Below are 18,070 nucleotides of genomic sequence, written 5' to 3' on the forward strand. Positions count from 1 at the left end.
TTTAAGCCAGGTAGTGTGCCAAGTAGTGATGGTGCACACCTACAGCGCTCAGGAGGCAGAGACGGGTGACGGATCTCTGTGAGTTCTAGGTCAACCAAGTCGGTTACACAGAGAAACAAACAAAACAAATCTCAAAAATCCCACAAAATTACGTTGTAATAATAAATTCCTGGATAACCTGTTTGCTTTAAAATCTTGCTACTTAAATGATTCAATTTTATCTAAAGCAGGGAATTGTCTACACTCCTCATTTAAAGGAAACCGCAAAATACAAAACAGGAGGAGTTCTCCATAATGGCTTACATCAGTGCCTTCATGACAAAAGATTAATTCCCCTTACTCTAATCTTTTACCAGCCAGTATGCTCTACGGTCTCCTCCTCTCTTTGCTTCCTACGTGGCAATGATGTATTTTAAACAAGTTTTATTCCTTGTATTGATATCCTTAGATATGTGAATCTAAGTTTAAAAAACAAATTATATCAAGCACACTAAGAAATATATGTAGTAATGTCCACTTTACCTCATAACTACAGAAACACAAAGCAAACAATAAAACTATTCTTATCCCACCAAACCCATGGACAGAAACACACACACACACACACAACAAAAAAACAAACAAACAGAAAGACATCTACACTAGATTTGACACCAAAAATAAGTGGACCGAGAAATCTGTTCCACATTTCTATACATATCTTCTGACTCAAAGTCAGGCTTGGTGTGGTGGTGCACACATTCCTTTAATCCCAGCGCACTGAGGCAGGGGTAGGTGGATCTCTTTGAATTCTAGGTCATCCAGGTCTATACCAGAAATCCAAGGCCAGCCAGGGCAACAGAGAGAGAAAATGTCTCAAGAAAAAATAAACAATAACAAAACGTCTGCTCAGGAATCAGTTGGTCAGAGTTGTCGCAGGGATTTGAGATTTGTATCTTCCTTATTCAAAGGTCAGATCGGTCAAAGAGTGATTCTAGCCCCCTTGGAACCACGGGTTTAGAAGGCCGTGGCAACTCTCAGGGGCCATGCATGACTCCTAGTCTGACCTTTAGAATCCACATCCTCATGACCATCACTTGACTAAGAATAACAGCGTCTTATGACAACAAAGGACTTCTGTACTGGCTAGTTATATGTCAACTTGAGACAAACTAGAGTTATCTGAAGAGGGGTACCTCAACTGAGAAAATAGCTCCATAAATCCTGGCTGTAAGGCATTTTCTTAATTAGTGACTGATGGGGGAGGGGCCAGCCCACTGTGGGTGGTTTCATCTCTGGACTATCGATCCTAGGTGCTGTATGAAAGCAGACTGAACAAGCCAGTAAGCACATCTCTCCAAGGCCTCTGCATCAGTTCCTGCACCGTTTGAAATCCTGTCCTGACATCCTTCAAACAATGAACAGTGATATGGAAGTATAAAGTGAATAAACAGCCTCCCCAAGTTGCTTTGGCCATGGTGTTTTATCACAGTAAAAGCAATCATAAAAGAAAGCTTCCTTCTGAGGGGTCATGAGGCAATCAAGGAATTATACATTGATGATACCTCATTCCAACTTCCTCAGACAGATCAGAAACTCTCATTCTGAGATCGTATCTTCTGAGCCATAAGGACTAACTAAAAAGGTATTTAGGTCTCACTGTGAGATTGCATCTTAAGAGCTATAAGGACTTTAAAAAGGTGTTTAGGACCGGAAGTGCGGCGATTCAGTGGTAGAGAACTAGCTTAGCACAGAGCAGGGTCTGGGTTTGAGCCCGAGCACAATCGCAACATAAACAAAAGGTATTCAAAAGCGTTATCTCACGTAGAAATGAGAGTTGATAAATAATAAACAAAGAACAGTTTTATTTCCTTGTTTCTTTTTTTTTAGGCCCTAATTATACATAATTATATGTTCAAGGCCTTATCAGCCTTGAACTCACAGCAACGCATCTGCTCCTGCTTCTTATATACTGGGACTGAAAGCATGCACAACCACACCCAGCTTGACTCTTTAATTAAATCAATGACTTCACTGATTCCATCAAAAAAAGACACGTAGCCAGGCTCAGAGGTGCGTATCTGTATCTCTGAAAACAATCTTTCTCGAGATACCTGGGAGTACTGTTTGCTTTATTATTTATTTATGATGCACACAGCATTCTGTCTGCATGTCTGCCTGCATGTCAGAAAACGGCGCCCGTTGGGAATTGAACTCGGGACCTCCGAAAGGGCAGCCAGTGCTTTTAACCACAGAGCCATCTCTCCAGCCAGGGAGTACTGTTTTTATCCTATACAAAAATGCATCATCGTCCTAATTTTCTTAAAATTATCTAACCTCCTACCCTTAATCTTTTTTTTGAGACAGGGTTTCTCTGTAGCTTTGAAGCCTGTCCTGGAACTAGCTCTTGTAGACCAGTCTGGCCTCAAACTCACAGAGATCCGGCTGTCTCTGTATCCAGAGTGCTGGGATTAAAGGTGTGTGCCACCACCACCTGGCCCCTTAATCTCATTTACAGGAACAGGCCTTTTGCTCCCCCACGTATCTGTTATCTGCATCTGTCTCTGTCTTTCATGCATAAGCATGAAAACAAGCAGCCCACCACCTTCTATGAATAAGCATCATGTTTCCTCATTGGGAGCAGAATGTCCCCTATAGGCCTATGTTTTGAAGACAGTGGCGCCTTTCGGAGGAGGGGTCTGGCTACTAGAAAGTGCTGAAGACAACAAACCTTTGACAGCTGTAGCTCAGCATTAGTTCTGCTTCATCTCTTTCTGCTTCTTGGTCAGCAAAAATGTGAAGGGAGAATCTGCAAAACACTTCTAACACTATAAAGCCCCTTCCTTCTCTAAAGGGATGTGCACAAATCTCTTGAGACCATGAGCCAAAAAGAAATCTTTCCTCCTTTAGGCTGCTACTGTCAGAAATTTTTTTTCATGGCAACTTAAAAGTTTAGGCCACTTAGACAGTATTTAAAGCATGTGAGAGAATGTGCCTAGATTATATACAAATATAATGGCGTTTTCTATAACGGCCACGTGCAGATTTTGTTGTCCGAAATGGGGATCCTGGAACAGTCTCCAGAAGCTAGTGCGGAATAACTCTAATTTTAAGTTCACATGCATGTTGAGATCTCTTCACATATGAGAAAAGGCATCCAGGCTTGGCATTTTAGCATTGTACTCCTTGTTTGGGGAGCAAAAAAAAAAGGCACATGTCTCACCTTTTGACCACAAGCTTCAGGGTCTTATGGGAGCCTTTTACCAGGCAGATGGCTTCTTGTCTGAACCCCGAGAGATTCACGTCATTGATAGCCACGATCTCATCTCCAGCTAGTAGCTTGTCTGCGGCTGCAGCTTTGCTCCCTTCTTCAATCTGTAACACAGAAAGGGGTCCGTGAACATCCCTAGGCAAGTTCCTCCAAGGCGGCTGGGAATATAACATATACAGGGTTCAAGCAAGTCAGTTTTAGGATTACTTAGAAGTAAAAGGACCCAGGAAGCCTGGAGCAAACAGGCCCTGGAAGCTGATTTCATTTCCACTGAAGGACCGATAAAACAAGGCTTCTTTTTCAGCATCCCTCATCCTGGTCAGTCCCCCAGGACACCAAAGAGGGAATGGAAAGACTCAGAAACCCAGAAAACCAAACACAAAGGAACCAAAATCAGATTCATAATGTGGAATTCCCTTATGGGAACAATATTTTGGATCATTCTTACTCTTTGCTAATTATTTCCGATACATTAATCCTATACCTCGTATTAGTAATATTTTTGAAATGCAATTCAAATTTCACACATGCACTTGTCACAAAAGCCACACATTCATTCATGCAGTGTTTGGTTCATTCAGAGTTGCATACTGTCCATCAATTTCAGAACGTTTTCTTGACCAAGAGAAACACCTGCTCATTAAGCAGAATGGCCCCAATATCCTAATGGCCTTCTTTCCTTTCTTCCTTTCTTTCTTTCAGCACGAGAGAATGAACCGAGCCCCACTGAGCTATGTCCTCAGTACTATCCATTCATCACTCATTCATTTACTGAGAAAGGATCTCCCAATGTAGCCCGGGGTAGTCTTGGATTGACCTTTATAGACCAGCCTTGAATTTAGGATCCCTTTGTGTCTTATTCCAAAGGGGCTGGGATTTCAGGCCTACACGGCCACCACCACATCCAAACTCTAGGTCTACAGATTTCCCTGCTTTGAGAAGTTCACATAAATGGAGTCATACAATGTATACGACCTTTTAATGTTTAGTTTCTGTAATTTTGCATAAGACTTTCAGTATGCATCTGTGTTATAGCATGTCATTACTCCATTAAACATGATGGCTAAAGAAAATCCATGGCATGAACAAATCACACTTTCTTCATAGATTTACCAGCTGATAGTCATTTGTTTCTACTTTAGTGGTTATGAATAATGTGTCTATAAATATTGATATACAAGGTTTTATACAGATATATTTTCATTTCTGTTGGATGCACCTACAAGAAGAAATTATGGGTCCTATGGTAACTATATTTAACAGTTTTAAGGAACTATCAGTTCTTTCCTAAAACAATCATAACATTCCATTCCTCAACATAACATTCCATTTCTCATAAACATTCTGCATATCTTTACTACAGCCCTAATCAGATTCCGTCATGCTATGGTTATTAAGAGCTTCATTAATCGGTGCTAAGAATATCCCCCACTGAAGTGGTGTGGGCTCACCAGTGGAGCACTTGCCTGGCATGGGCAAAGGTTCCCTCCTCAGCACAGGGAAAAGAAGAAACACATACTTGAAACTTGACTAATACATCACCTTTTAAACAAACTAATACATCACCTTACAAACAAAACAGAGATTGCTGAACCCGTAGCCAGTTATCTGATCTATAACTTATAGCACTTAGTAGTGACTAAACACCAGTAAGGCCAGCAGCTAACTATAGAGCCATACACACCCTGATCTTCTGCACAAGTGGTTGGCTAGCCAATAGTCCTTGGCCAAATAAAATCCAGCCAGGGGACTTTACTGTCCTTGTTACTTATTAATAAAACTTACTAGAACACAAATACACTTTTAGATAGTGCCACGAAGCACCACTGGCTTTTAGGCCCACAAAGCCAAATACATTTCTACTTTGTCTATTACACCCTGCTCCCCGAAAACTCTTACAAAGAAACAAGAAGCTGCAAAGAACCCGTGTTCTTTACACCACCAAACATATGACTGGTGGCACTCACTGCACAATCTGTTAGCTGACTTGTTTGGTTTGGGACAACTAAGCCTCGTCTCAAGCTCGTGATCACACTTCTGTCTCATATTTTGTGGTGGTGCACACACTTTATAATAGTACTCAAGAGACTGAAACAAGAGATGGCTGGAGTGGTATATTATTTGTGTTTTGACAAATAAATTTTGCCTGAAGACCAGAGCAAAGCTAAAGCAACTAGAAGTCAGGCAATGGTGAAACACACCTTTAATCCCAGGATTTGGGAGACAGAATCAGATGGATCTCTGTGAGTTCAAGGCTACCCTGAGCTACATAAAATCAATGAAGAAAAAAATCCAGGTGGTGGTGGCTCACGAATTTAATTCCAGTCCAGGAGAGTCATACACCATTAACCCTAGCACTAGAGGGATATAAAATGGGAGAACAGAGAGAGGCTTAGGGGGCTTAGTTTGCCCGGACTTGGTAGAGGTAAGACTTCTCTGGTGGCTTGGCTGCTTTGCTTATCTAGTTTTTAGATTGAACCCCAATTTGTCTCTGGGGCTTTTATTATTCGTGCTACAGATTGCTACAAGTTTTAGGCCAGCCTGAGCTATAAAATGAGACCCTGAATCTAAATAACTAAATAAATAAATACACCTATGCATTTTACTATAATCCCAACCAAGTCCCCAGGAGAACTGAAGTTTTATGCTAAACGGACAATTATCCATAACTAGTACTCCCAGCTTGTCCTAAAGGAGCAAGCCTGTAATTTCAGCTACTCGGGAGACTGAAGCAATAACTTAGCAGCCTTTGCTCGGAAACAAAAAACAAAAACTGGGCTGGAAGATAGTTCAGCAGACAAGGGTGCTTGTTGTCAAGCCGGATGAACAGATTTTGATCCCTAGAATTCATATGGGTAAAAAGAGAGATGCGACATTTGTTCAGTGGAAGAAGAGAACTGGCTCTTGCAAGTTGCCTGGAGTTACACACACACACACACACACACACACACACACACACACAGAGAGAGAGAGAGAGAGAGAGAGAGAGAGAGAGAGAGAAACAGAGAAACAGAGAAACAGAGAAACAGAGAAACAGAGAGATACACACATGAATAAATGCAATAATGAATGAAATTTTTAATGTTTTTAAAAACTGGGTTGGGGATCTAGTTTAGTAGCGACAAACTTATCTTCATGCATGAGGCTGCAGGTTCAAGTAAACACTCCTGTCAAAACCAGGAAGTAGCCCATCCAATAACAACTCACTTCCAAAGCCCAACTTTTGTTTTCTTTTTTGGGACAAGATCTCACAGGGTACTGTGACCAGCCTTGCTGTGTAGATAAATCAGGCTGGCCTCAAACTCACAGAGATTCACCTGCCTCTGCCTTTCAAGTGCCAGCACAAACAGCAAGTCTAAACAATTTTACCCCAACGTAATAACAAACATACTTAATTTATACCTGACTCGAGACATATATATACACACAGTCAAAATGCACTAATGACATCTAAAAGAAACTAGGTTTTGACAAGTCTCATAGGAAAGACTTGAGAGTGCTCAGGTGGAAAATCATGTAGGCAACTGTCTGTAATGGTAGGACCCAAGGAAAGCCATCCTAACTGTGGAGTGACCAAAAACAGGAAGTATTTAAAGACTGGAGGTGAGGTTGGGGGTACCAACGGAGGCAACTTAGATATAACACAGACTGTGGAGGAAGAATGGATACCAAGAACAGATCCAGGATTGCTGACAGTGGTGGAAGAGAACACAAGACAAAACCCAGGAAGACGACGCTGGAGCTCGGAACACTTCCCCGAAGTCAGCTGGTGGAATCTGAACATCAGACCTTTCGATCCATTAGGAGTCTAGTTCTCCAGTTGGTGGGCTGAGAAATAGATAATATTTTGGATCTTGCTACTAAATAATTACATATTCCTGATGCAAACAATCCAGATATCCATGAACAGGTGAATACGTAAGTAAAATGTGTACATACACACGACATGCAATCTAGCCTTTTTAAAGAAGTGGAGTTCAGATAGAGCTCAGAGGTAGGGTAACTCCATAGCACGCATAAGATCTCAGAGTCAATCCCCACTGTGCTCATGCCCCCTCAAAGGATGTTCTGTTATATGTTACAATAAGGATGAATTTTGACATTAAGCAATGACATATATCAGAATTTTTTTTTCAAAAAAAAAGCAGGTAACTCCATTTATATGAGGTACCTAAGTACACAAAGCCATAGAGATAGAAGCAGAATGAGGGTTTCCAGGGGATGGGAAGAGGGAGGAAGAAGAAAAGTTAGCACTGAATGGGGCCAGAGTTTCAGTACGAAATGATGGAACGTCGTTAGCACACAGCACTGGTGATGTGTGGACAACAGTATGAACTATACCTCATGCCGCTGCATCTACATTTCAACATGCATTTTAAATGCTCAATTTTAACTTGGATACATTTTCACACAATAAGTTGTGTGTTCTTCAATATATAAAAGGAAGAAAACTATTCTGCCCCAGCATAAAATTGATAGGGGCTGAACTTTAAAAACACATCCCAACCCTAAACATTTTAAATTCTACTAACATTGAGAAAAATCTTTAGGAAAGTCATGATGACAGGGTTATTGCACTAGGAATTGAAGTCAAGATTTTATGCACGCAAGCCAAGCACTCTATAAATACCTCCAAGTTCCAATTTTTCTGAAACTGTGTCTCACAATTGTCATCACATTGCCCTTGAACTCCTGGACCAGCTAGTCTTATGCCTACTTGACACATTGAAAGGAGGGAAATCTCAATTGAGAAAATGCCTCCATGAGATTCAGGTGTAAGGCATCGCCACGGCTTAAAATTAGAATTCAACAGCAACACTAATTCCAGAAAGCCCAAAAACACATGGAAATTAAACAATGTTCAGCTGAATCATCAATGCATCAGGGAAAAAATAGAAGAAATTAAAGATTTCCTAAAATTCAACGAAAATGACCACACAACATACCTAGATTTATGGAACACAATGAAAGCAGTGTTATGAGGAAAGTTCATAGCACTAAATGCCTACATAAAGAAACTGGAAAAATCCTGCATTAGTGAATTAACAACATTTGAAAACTCTATAAGAAAACGAAGTAAACTCACCCAGGAGGACTAGACAGCAGGAAATAATCAAATTGAAAGCTGAAATCAACAAAATAGAAACAAAGAAAACAATACAAAGAATCAATGAGACAAGGAGTTGGTTCTTCGAGAAAAATCAACAAAATAGACAAACCTTTATCCAAACTAACCAAAAGGCAGAGAGAACATCAAAATTAACAAAATCACTCATAGGTGGTTTTTAAACATAAAGCAAAGAAAGCCAGCCTACAAACCATAATCCCAGAGAACTTAAACAACAGTGAGGGCACTAAGAGAGACTTACATAGATCTAATCTACATGGGAAGTAGAAAAAGACAAGATCTCCCGAGGACATTGGGAGCATGGGGACCTTGGGGGAGGGGAGAGGCAGGGAGGGGAGCAGAGAAAAAATGTAGAGCTCAGTAAAAATCAATAATTAAAAAAAAAGAATGTCCAAGATCAAAAATACTGATGACAACTTACACTGGAGAGGTTGTGGGGGAAAGTGAACACTCCTGCATTGCTGGTGGAAGTGCAAGCTGGTACAGCCCCTTTGGATGTAAGATGTCAGTGTGGCGATTTCTCAGAAAATTAGGAAGCAACCTTTCTCAAGAGCCAGTAATACCACTTTGGGGTATATATCCAAAGGATGCTCAATCGTGCCACAAGGACATGTTCATAGTAACATTGCTTGTCATAGCCAGAACCTGGAAACAACATAAATGCCCCTCAACCGAAGAATGGGTTAAAAAAATGTGGGACATTTACACAATGGAGTACTACACAGCAGAAAAAAATGACAGCTTGAAATTTGTGGGCAAATGGATGTATCTAGAAAACATCATATTGAGTGAGGTAACCCAGTCCCAGAAAGACAATTATTACATGTATTCACTCATAGGTGGTTTTTAAACATAAAGCAAAGAAAATCAGCCTACAAATCACAATCCCAGAGAACCTAGACAACAATGAGGACCCTAAGAGAGACACACATGGATCTAATCTACATGGAAAGTAGGAAAAGACAAGATTTCCTGAATAAATTGGGAGCATGGGGACCATGGAAGAGGGTAGAAGGGGAGAGGAGAGGTAGGGAGGGGACCAGAGAAAAATATATAGCTCAGTAAGAACAATTTTTTAAAAAAGATTCAGGTGTAAGGCATTTTCTTACTTAATGATTGATGTGGGAGGGCCCAGCCCATTGTGGATAGTAACATCCCTGGGCTGGTGGTCCTGGGTTTTCTAAGAAAGCAGGCTGAGCAAGCCATGAGAAGCAAACTGGTAAACAGCACTCCTCCAAAAGTCTCTACATCACCTCCTGCCTCCAGGATCCTGCCCTGTCTTAGTTCCTGTCATGACTTCCCTACAGCCTGTGATAGGGAAGTGTAGGCCATAGAAACCCTTACTGAAGTTGCTTTGGTCACGGTGTTTTGTTGCAGCCACGGAAATCCTAACTGAGACAGTTCCCAAGAACTGGAATCATTAAGTATGCCACGATGCCTGGTCAAGGCAGTTTTTAGAGCCGTGCTTCCTCGGAATGACACGTTACCTGCCTCTGACTCAGCTATGATGAGTGGGTTAAAAGTAGGCTTTCCATCCTGTTCCCATAAATGCTTATATAATAAGTTCAGGGACATATGATCAAAGGGATCTCATCTGAGTCCTTCCATCTTCTCAAAGAAGGATGACAACACTTGTTATTTCTTGTCTACAAAGACAAGACGTAAATAAACACCCTTAGGGCCTTCCTCGGCTAGACCCCACCCACCCATCTTTTCCAGGGAAAATATGTTTGCATCTGGAAGATACCATGGCATTTTCCTTTCCATGGCTCCTTTGACGAGATATTTATATATGCAGGGGAAGTGTAATCAGAAAACAAAAATCTGGCCACCCACTATATCCCAGCCTGGTGTCACTACAGCCTACAAACCGGTGCTGATCTGGCACGGTGAGAGTGCCCAGAACCTGGAGAATAGCTTCAGCACCAACTGAGTGAGCAAGCATTGGGACATGCTGGCAATGACCTTGACATGTTTTATCTCAGTGCAGAAAAGAAGGAGATGATCATCTGAACACTGTGGTTGTAGTCAAGAGGACCTGGCACCACTGCGGGGGTCTGACTAGCTTCAATGAAGCAGAAACCGCTGCCAAGAGTGTTGAAGCACAGCTAATGATCTGAAGGAGCTCCTGTGATGTTCCGCCACCACCAATGGGACCTAATCACCCCTTCCACAACATCAGGAAGGATCACAGGTATTCCGATCTCATTGAGGATCAGCTCACCTCTTATGGGAGTCTGAAGGACACTGCTGTCAGAACTCTAAGCTCTTATCTGATTTATAGACAGCAACGATGGAAGATGGAAGATTTAGCTCCATGATGACCTCTTGAAAGAAACCCACCAGACACTTGAAGATACCCTAAATGCTGTTGCCGTGAGTTGTAACAAGAATGTCTTTCCCCTCTTTGATCCGAGAGTCTTCCTCAAAGGGGAGAAATTAAATAATAGCTTAAGCCAATAATCAAGCCCATGCAGTTCCTGGCGGATGGAGAGACCTATTGTGAAGCTGTGAAAATTGTGGCTACTTGGGGCAAGGCCAAGAAGCAAAGGCAAGCAGGCACGCTATTCCTCCAAAACACACTTTCCCTGTATTCATGTCTTCTATACCTTTCTCCAACACTAATCACATCTTCAGGATGTTAAGTGGTCATTTGAAAAAAGGGATAAATAGCTCCCATTTTCATCTTAGTATTTGTCCTGAGCCCACTGCCCTGGCGATTTGTCAGTATAGCACCTCTAGAGTGCAGTTGCTTTGTCTAAACCCAGGAAATGCTTCTCTTATCCAGGAGAATCAAGACATAGTAATTATAGTTTGTCTTAGTGCATTGTTTATTAAGGAGCTGCTTGGAAAAAGGATAGAGAAGCACCATGATGGGACATGCCCAACGAGAAACCAGAGTCTATTTGCTTTCAGTCCCTGGAGCCTATCCTTTGTGTTAAATCTCAAAGAAAGCCTGAACAAAAGGTTGAAGTGTCTGTTTAACATATCAAAGTGGATACCAGCAGCCAGGTTGTCCCATCATTTCTCAGTATGAAAAGTATTTGCTACAGAGTTATCCTGGTTGGCATACCCTAGGCCCTACCCTAAACCTCTCCAGGCCCTGAGCTTCACATCCCTTTCCCCAGTTTCTCTTCTCCTACAAAACCGAGTCATTTTGGCTATGAATCCTCTTTGTTCCCACACACTCGCTTGGGTCCTGGTTATTTTCTAGGCCCCGTTCCTCTCTTCCCTTCCTCTCTCACTCTCTCCCTCCTCTCCTCTCCTGGCCCAGTTCAGTCTGCAATCCAATATTTATTTTATAGGCATTGGTGTTTTGCCTACATGCATGTCTGTGTGAGGGTGTTGGGTCCCTTGGAGCTGGAGTTACAGACAGTTGTGAGCTGCAAAGTGGGTGCTGAGAATTGAACCCAGGTCCTCTGGAAGAGCGGCTGATGCTCTTAACTGCTGAGCCATCTCTTCAGCCCCAATGTCCTTATTTTTCATTCACTATGTTCTATTGAAGTTGGGTAAATGAGGAATGCGGCTATTCCAATGGAAGATGAATGTATCCTGTGTAGTGATTTTTGAAAAACGATTCCCTCCCTGACCCTAGAGCAGCTGGCTCCAGAAGACAGGACTCAATCCTGAGCCAAGCTTATATGCTGTATTTAATATTACACAAAACTTTTTCTGAGGTTTCTAGTGGTAGCTGAAATAGTACTACATTCAGTCAAGAGAAAATAAACCATTCCCTACACCAAACTGGAATAAATTCCCTGTCATCAAAGGACCAGGAGTGCCTCCTGCTGTGTATCTTCTGCCATGCTATGAGGCAGTGTGATGTCACTTGGTAACATACAACAAGCACATAATATTTCACCATTGCCTCATGAAGCAGGTTCAGTTGCTCTGCCCAGCCATGTGAGGCCTGATATCCACTTTGCACATAACAGGATGACATCTTTCCCCAAATCAGTACAATTTAAAATTATAATTTAAATTTAAATATAATTTTAAAAAGAAAATGCTTTGTCAATTTCCATTCTATACTGAATTCACAAGCTATCTTAAGTTGAGCGTAATCATTCGGGCTTGGAATAAAAAACACACCTAAACTTGGCACCAGTTTTCAAAGAGCAATGACTGGGGCTAACTGTGAGCCGGACATGAGTGCTACACATTTATGATCCCAGCACTCAGGAGCTTGAGATGGAACAATTACGAGTTTGTGTCCAGCCTGAGGTACACAGTGAGACCTTGTCTCAAACAAACAAATAAACAGAGAAAAATGCAGAATTGATGTTTGTTACACCGTAGCCCCGTGCTTGTAAGGTAAAGTCAGATTGTGTGTTGTACCTATCCATTCCGATACTATAGACCCTTACAGACAAGAATGAAATCTTGGGCAGATAAAAGAACGTGAATTCTACAGGGAACTAGGTGCACTACAGACAAAACAGTGTAGCTCGATGGAAATAAGAGGGGCAGCGTCCACCTCGGTTTCTACAGACAAAGTGTTGTCATCAGCAACTTGAAAGGAAGACAGTGAGATTAAGGAGGACATTCCATGGAAGTCCTGGCATGAAGAAACATGCAGGCGGAAATGGAGGCATGCCAGAGGGATGAATCAGGGGGAAGAGTGTAAAGAAAACACAGGAGTGTGGGAAGGTAAAGGCGGAAAGCGAGAAGACTGAGAACCTGACCTTGAAGCAGAATATGGGCACTGTTCTTCAGGTAGTGGAGGTAGGTAAGCCAGGGCAAAGAAGTCAAGTGTGAAAATATGAGGAAAACAACTACTTCAGGATGATTAACCTTGTAGTTAGAATCAAAACAGACTCCTTCAGCAAAAAGAATGAAACAGCAAGAAACATACCCCTGTGACCAGTCATCAGAATGAAACAGGGAAGAGCAACTTTGCTGTTTTACAAGCCTGATCTCAGGAGTATGATCTCATACTCCAAAATATGAGTCCCACCTGCAGGTTATCAGCTGTAATTATATTTCACCTCACAGTGAATAACCTAAAATGCATGACCAGATCATGTCTTTTGTTAGACAGGAGAAGAACGACTTCTCCTCGGTCTTAAGTCCCTTACTCATTCTGTCTGGTCTCAGTTCCTTCAGAAAGGAAGCTTGACTCAGGTTGGGAGTGGAGTGTTTAACAGGTTAGGAAATGCCATGAAGGTGGGACTTCAGGGAAAAGAATAGAGAGGTCTAGCGATCCTTTCATCCTCCCCGAAGTAAGGGTCAGGTTGGACTTGATCCTAAGACACAGAGACGCAGACATGGCCTGGACAGGGTGACAGGCAGAGAGAGGTAAATGAAATGTTTATAAGGAAGATGATGGGTTGGGGACAAGGTGTGATGCAAGGGCAGAGGTGAGTAGCCACCAAAATGTGAAGGGAAGTGCCCATGGGGGCCTCAGTTTCCCAAGGCAAGCGCAGGATCCAGGGGCTGTGCAGACAGCCATTAGTGAACAAAAAGGAGCTAACTCCTCTGACTGTAAGAGCCAGTTATTGGGTCAAATCTTTGTAAATGTAGACAGGCAGCCAGGTCAGATAGACTGGGAGCCAGGGAGACAGTAACATTCTATGGCAAGGGCTCACAGCTTTCATGGTAATGGAAATAAAGCCCAGCACTGTGTGGGCCTCTTCTCCAGATGCGGTGAAGGCCTAAAGACTCTGGTACCTGGCAAATCTCTATCAAGAGCAGACAATGCCAGCTACAATCTGCCTAAGAGACACCCATGAAGAGAACTAAATCCAGAAGACAATTTTCTGAAGAAATTTATATTTCTGTAGAGACAAGGGATTTGAAAACAGTGTATCCCAAACACCTCCTGTTATCAAAGTACCACGAGTTAGCAATGCATTGCCTCGACTTCAAACCTAATAAAATAGAAAAGAAGAACCTATCTACAGGGCTGAGGCAGAGCAGGAAAACAAAATAAACCTGGAACCATCCTGATCTGACCCTCCAAATCCCCAAAGCCAAGCTGCATGTCTCAGTGACAGGAAGGCACAGGCACCTCACCACCTAGATGAACAGCTAAGCTTTGGGGAGCTGAGGAAGACAGGTTTCTTTTGTGTACATACCCTGACTCTGACCCAGGAGAGCCTGCCTTCTTCTTTATATGCTATTCATATTTATTTTGAGTTCTTTTTACCTGCAGCAGTTATTAGTTAATACCAAGTCAAATATAAACAAGAGCCTGTTGCTAATGATTCAGTGAAGTTTTTAAGTGATGAGTCCTCACTATGGTATTAAGACCAGCTCCAAACTACCACACTCAAGAAATCTCCTGCCTCAGCATCCTAAGAAGCTGTGACTATAGGTGCATGAGCAGAAGAAATTTTGTTCATCAAGAGTCACAGGCATAAGCCTTACTTTGCAAGACCTCTGGTCTCTATGGCAACTACTGTTTTTATACAGAGACAAATTTGGCACAGGAGGAAAAAATCAAGTGGCAAGGTGGGAAAAGGTTTGTGTCATGGAAGGTTTACAAAACACTGAGGAGAGATAACAAACTTAAGACTTGTCTGTACAGGATTTAGAAAAAAAAATAACTTATTTTTCCTTAGTCTCAGTTTGGTCATCCAAAAACTGTCTGGTTGTCTAAATGGGGTTTGGGGATGCACTGCTGTCATCTCAGCCACTTGGGAGGCTGACAGGAGAGCTGGGAGCTACAGGTCAGCCTGGGCTATAGTGAGATCCACTCTCAACAAAGCAAAACATAAAAGCAAGTAAACAAAATACCACCAGGACAGCTAGAAATGGTGGCAAATACCGATAATCCCAACACTGGGGAAATTGTATGCAAAAGGATCCAGAGTCCAAGGTCATCCTCACCTACATTATTCTACTCAAGAGCAACCTGAGCTACACAGATTCTACCTTAAAAATAATGGAAGTGTGGGAGGAAGGAAAAAGGAAGATAAATAAAAGGGAAAGGGGAGGAAAATTAAAGGAAAGGGGAAATGATAAGGAAATGGAAAGAGGGACAGGAAGGGAAGGAAGAAGAGGGGAGAAGAAGGGAAAGGAGGGAGAATGGGGAAAAGAAAACACCCTAAGACAACCAGGAAGGTACAAGTGAGATAAAATGAAGATATGTTGCAAACTCATAATACAAGTATATGCACATAGCACTGTTATTACAACATGTATATGTCAGATTGGGATTAAAGCTGGGTATAGCAGCACAAGCCTGCGGTCCCTGCACTTGGGAGGTGAAGGCAGAAGGATTGGTTTAAGGTCATTTTACACAGGTGTGGGACACACAGACACTGCCTTCAAAAACAAAAAGACCCTGGGTGAGCTACAAGGATACAAGCGAGACTAAGATGGGAACCATGTTACAAACTCCAAGTAGTATACAAAATTCTTCAGAAATTACTATTATTGTTCCAAGGATACAAGCGAGACTAAGATGGGAACCATGTTACAAACTCCAAGTAGTATACAAAATTCTTCAGAAATTACTATTATTGTTCCAAGGATACAAGCGAGACTAAGATGGGAACCATGTTACAAACTCCAAGTAGTATACAAAATTCTTCAGAAATTACTATTATTGTTCCAAGGATACAAGCGAGATTAAGATGGAAACTGTTGCATTACAATCTCTCTATGACTGATGGGGAATGGGAGGTGGGTTTCATGGAGACTTCCCACAATCCCAACACTTGGGAGGTGGAGGCAGGAGAATAGCAAGCAGTTCAAAGTCATCCTCAGTGAGTGAGTTTTAAGTCACCTTGAGCTACATGACACCCTATCTCCATAACCAAAAAGAAGGTCATGAAGAGTGAGGAAGAAAAAAAGAAGGGACTGGAATGAAGCTCAGAAAGCCCCACTCAGGTCATGATGATCACATGAGAACACTGGAAGCTTAGTGGAAAGGGAGACAACGTCTCCACCTTCCATTTCCTCCCAAGTTACTCAGGTAGAATGCTTTCTAGCCCTCGTATGTAAGGAGATTTGAGAGAAAAACTTCTGTACATTTGTATTGTTTAAACACAGTTAAGTTTCCTATACAGCATTACAGAAAACACAAAAAGTTTGAATTTATAGCTGGGGTGGCTTAAAAGTTTAGCCTAAGTGATTGTATAGAAACCAGGTTACATTTCCCCCAAGAATTAAATGGTACTTAATAGCGAGGAGGTAGGGGGGGAGCACTTGTTTGGCACAGGCAAAGACCTGAGTTCTATACTTAGAGATGTAGGAAAATTAAAGAATCTTTCGTGTATCTTGTCTAACACAGAGCCAATATGATTTTGACAGGTGTGACGGAGATCACCTGTACTCCCAACAATCAAAACACGAAAGCAGGAGGATTGGGAGTGAGAGGCCAGCTGAGTTACAGGCTACAGAGTAAGCAGGAGGCCAACCTGAGCTACACAAAAAGACTGAGGGGGGAAGGGTTCAGCTAATGTGCCACAGTCTGAATACCCTTTATTTACAATCAAGCAAGGAACAGAAAAGAATACATGTACATACATGTATTCACCAGCTGGCCCTATGAAGAGCCTGTGCATCGGTCAGGAAACTGTCTTCAAGTATTTCCATTCATTAGGTCAAAAGAGAAAGCTGCTAAGGATTAAAGGCAAAGGTGACAGACTCACGTCTAGGTTAATGGGGCGATGAATAAGATACGGAGAGGCTCCCAGAAGGTACCAACCGGTCTTCACACTCCTCTACATCTTCACCTAGACAAGCAAGGCTATGTTAACAACCATCAGCACTTCAAACCAGTAAGGGATAACCAGCCCGAGACCCTCCATTTGCCTGTGACCCTTCTCCCAGTCAAATTAGTTTCTCATCATTTTGAAATCCCCTTGCCACAGAACCCTCGCTCACTACCTCTGCTCCCTGGCCAAACCCAGAAAGAAGAAAGTTACTGTCCTTAGGTGCATAGCTGTGCAGTGTCAGCTGGTGCAGCCAGGAATGGGGGCAAGCACCAGCTTCAGAATGGTGCTGGGATCATGGTGTCTGCGGGGACAAACGCACATGCAACTCTTTAAAAAAACAAATCCATTCTGACATACACAACTCAATGATATATAACGCACAGGACGATAGCAGATAACAGGAGATATGTGTGTCAATGTGTGTTAGTCAGCTTTCTGAAACTATGACAAATTGCCTAGGAGAACCAAGGAAAAGAAAAATGGATTGGTCTTACGGTCACTTGAAAGGCTGCAAACAGGGCAGTGGAAGCTCTTGATAGAAAACATTTGTTCACCTCAGGGCCGTCAAGAAGTGAATGAGGCAGAGCCTGGTGTTATCAACACTCCCTCCAAGGGTACGCCTGCCACAGTCTAACTTCCTATTAACAACTGATGCCACCATCTCCTATGAGCACCACAGACCAGCAACTTTTAATACAAGGACTTCAGGGGCCTTTAAGATCCAAACCAAAGACTAAAGAATGTTTAAACCAATATTGTCTACAATAACTCAACACTGGCTATTTTACCCAAATATTTGATTAGTAAAACCTTGTGCGGGGGGGGGGGGGGGGGGGGCTGGATAGCCAAACAGAACACCTTACCTTAAAACACATTTCTCAACCTCAGCACTGATAACATTTGGGGCCAGGCCATTCTTTGTTTGGGCAGAATGGAGGTTCTAATATTTCATAGGCTGTTTAGCAACATTTTCACCAGCTAGATACTAAGATGTGCTCTACAGACACCATCACACGTCTCCTAAGG

At 42.2% G+C, this 18,070-nt stretch overlaps 1 protein-coding gene across 1 annotated transcript in view; it reads right to left on the reverse strand.

Annotated features, from left to right (window-relative positions):
* The window catches only part of Shroom2 (shroom family member 2), a 119,321-nt gene that overhangs the window by 61,622 nt on the left and 39,629 nt on the right, over window positions 1-18,070 (reverse strand). Inside the window, exon 2 of the mRNA XM_075956724.1 lies at window positions 3,203-3,354. Coding sequence (XP_075812839.1) covers window positions 3,203-3,354 — 152 coding nt within the window. The remainder of the gene's footprint in view (window positions 1-3,202; window positions 3,355-18,070) is intronic.

Source organism: Microtus pennsylvanicus, chromosome X, assembly GCF_037038515.1.
Source record: "Microtus pennsylvanicus isolate mMicPen1 chromosome X, mMicPen1.hap1, whole genome shotgun sequence".
Taxonomy (NCBI): domain Eukaryota; kingdom Metazoa; phylum Chordata; class Mammalia; order Rodentia; family Cricetidae; genus Microtus; species Microtus pennsylvanicus.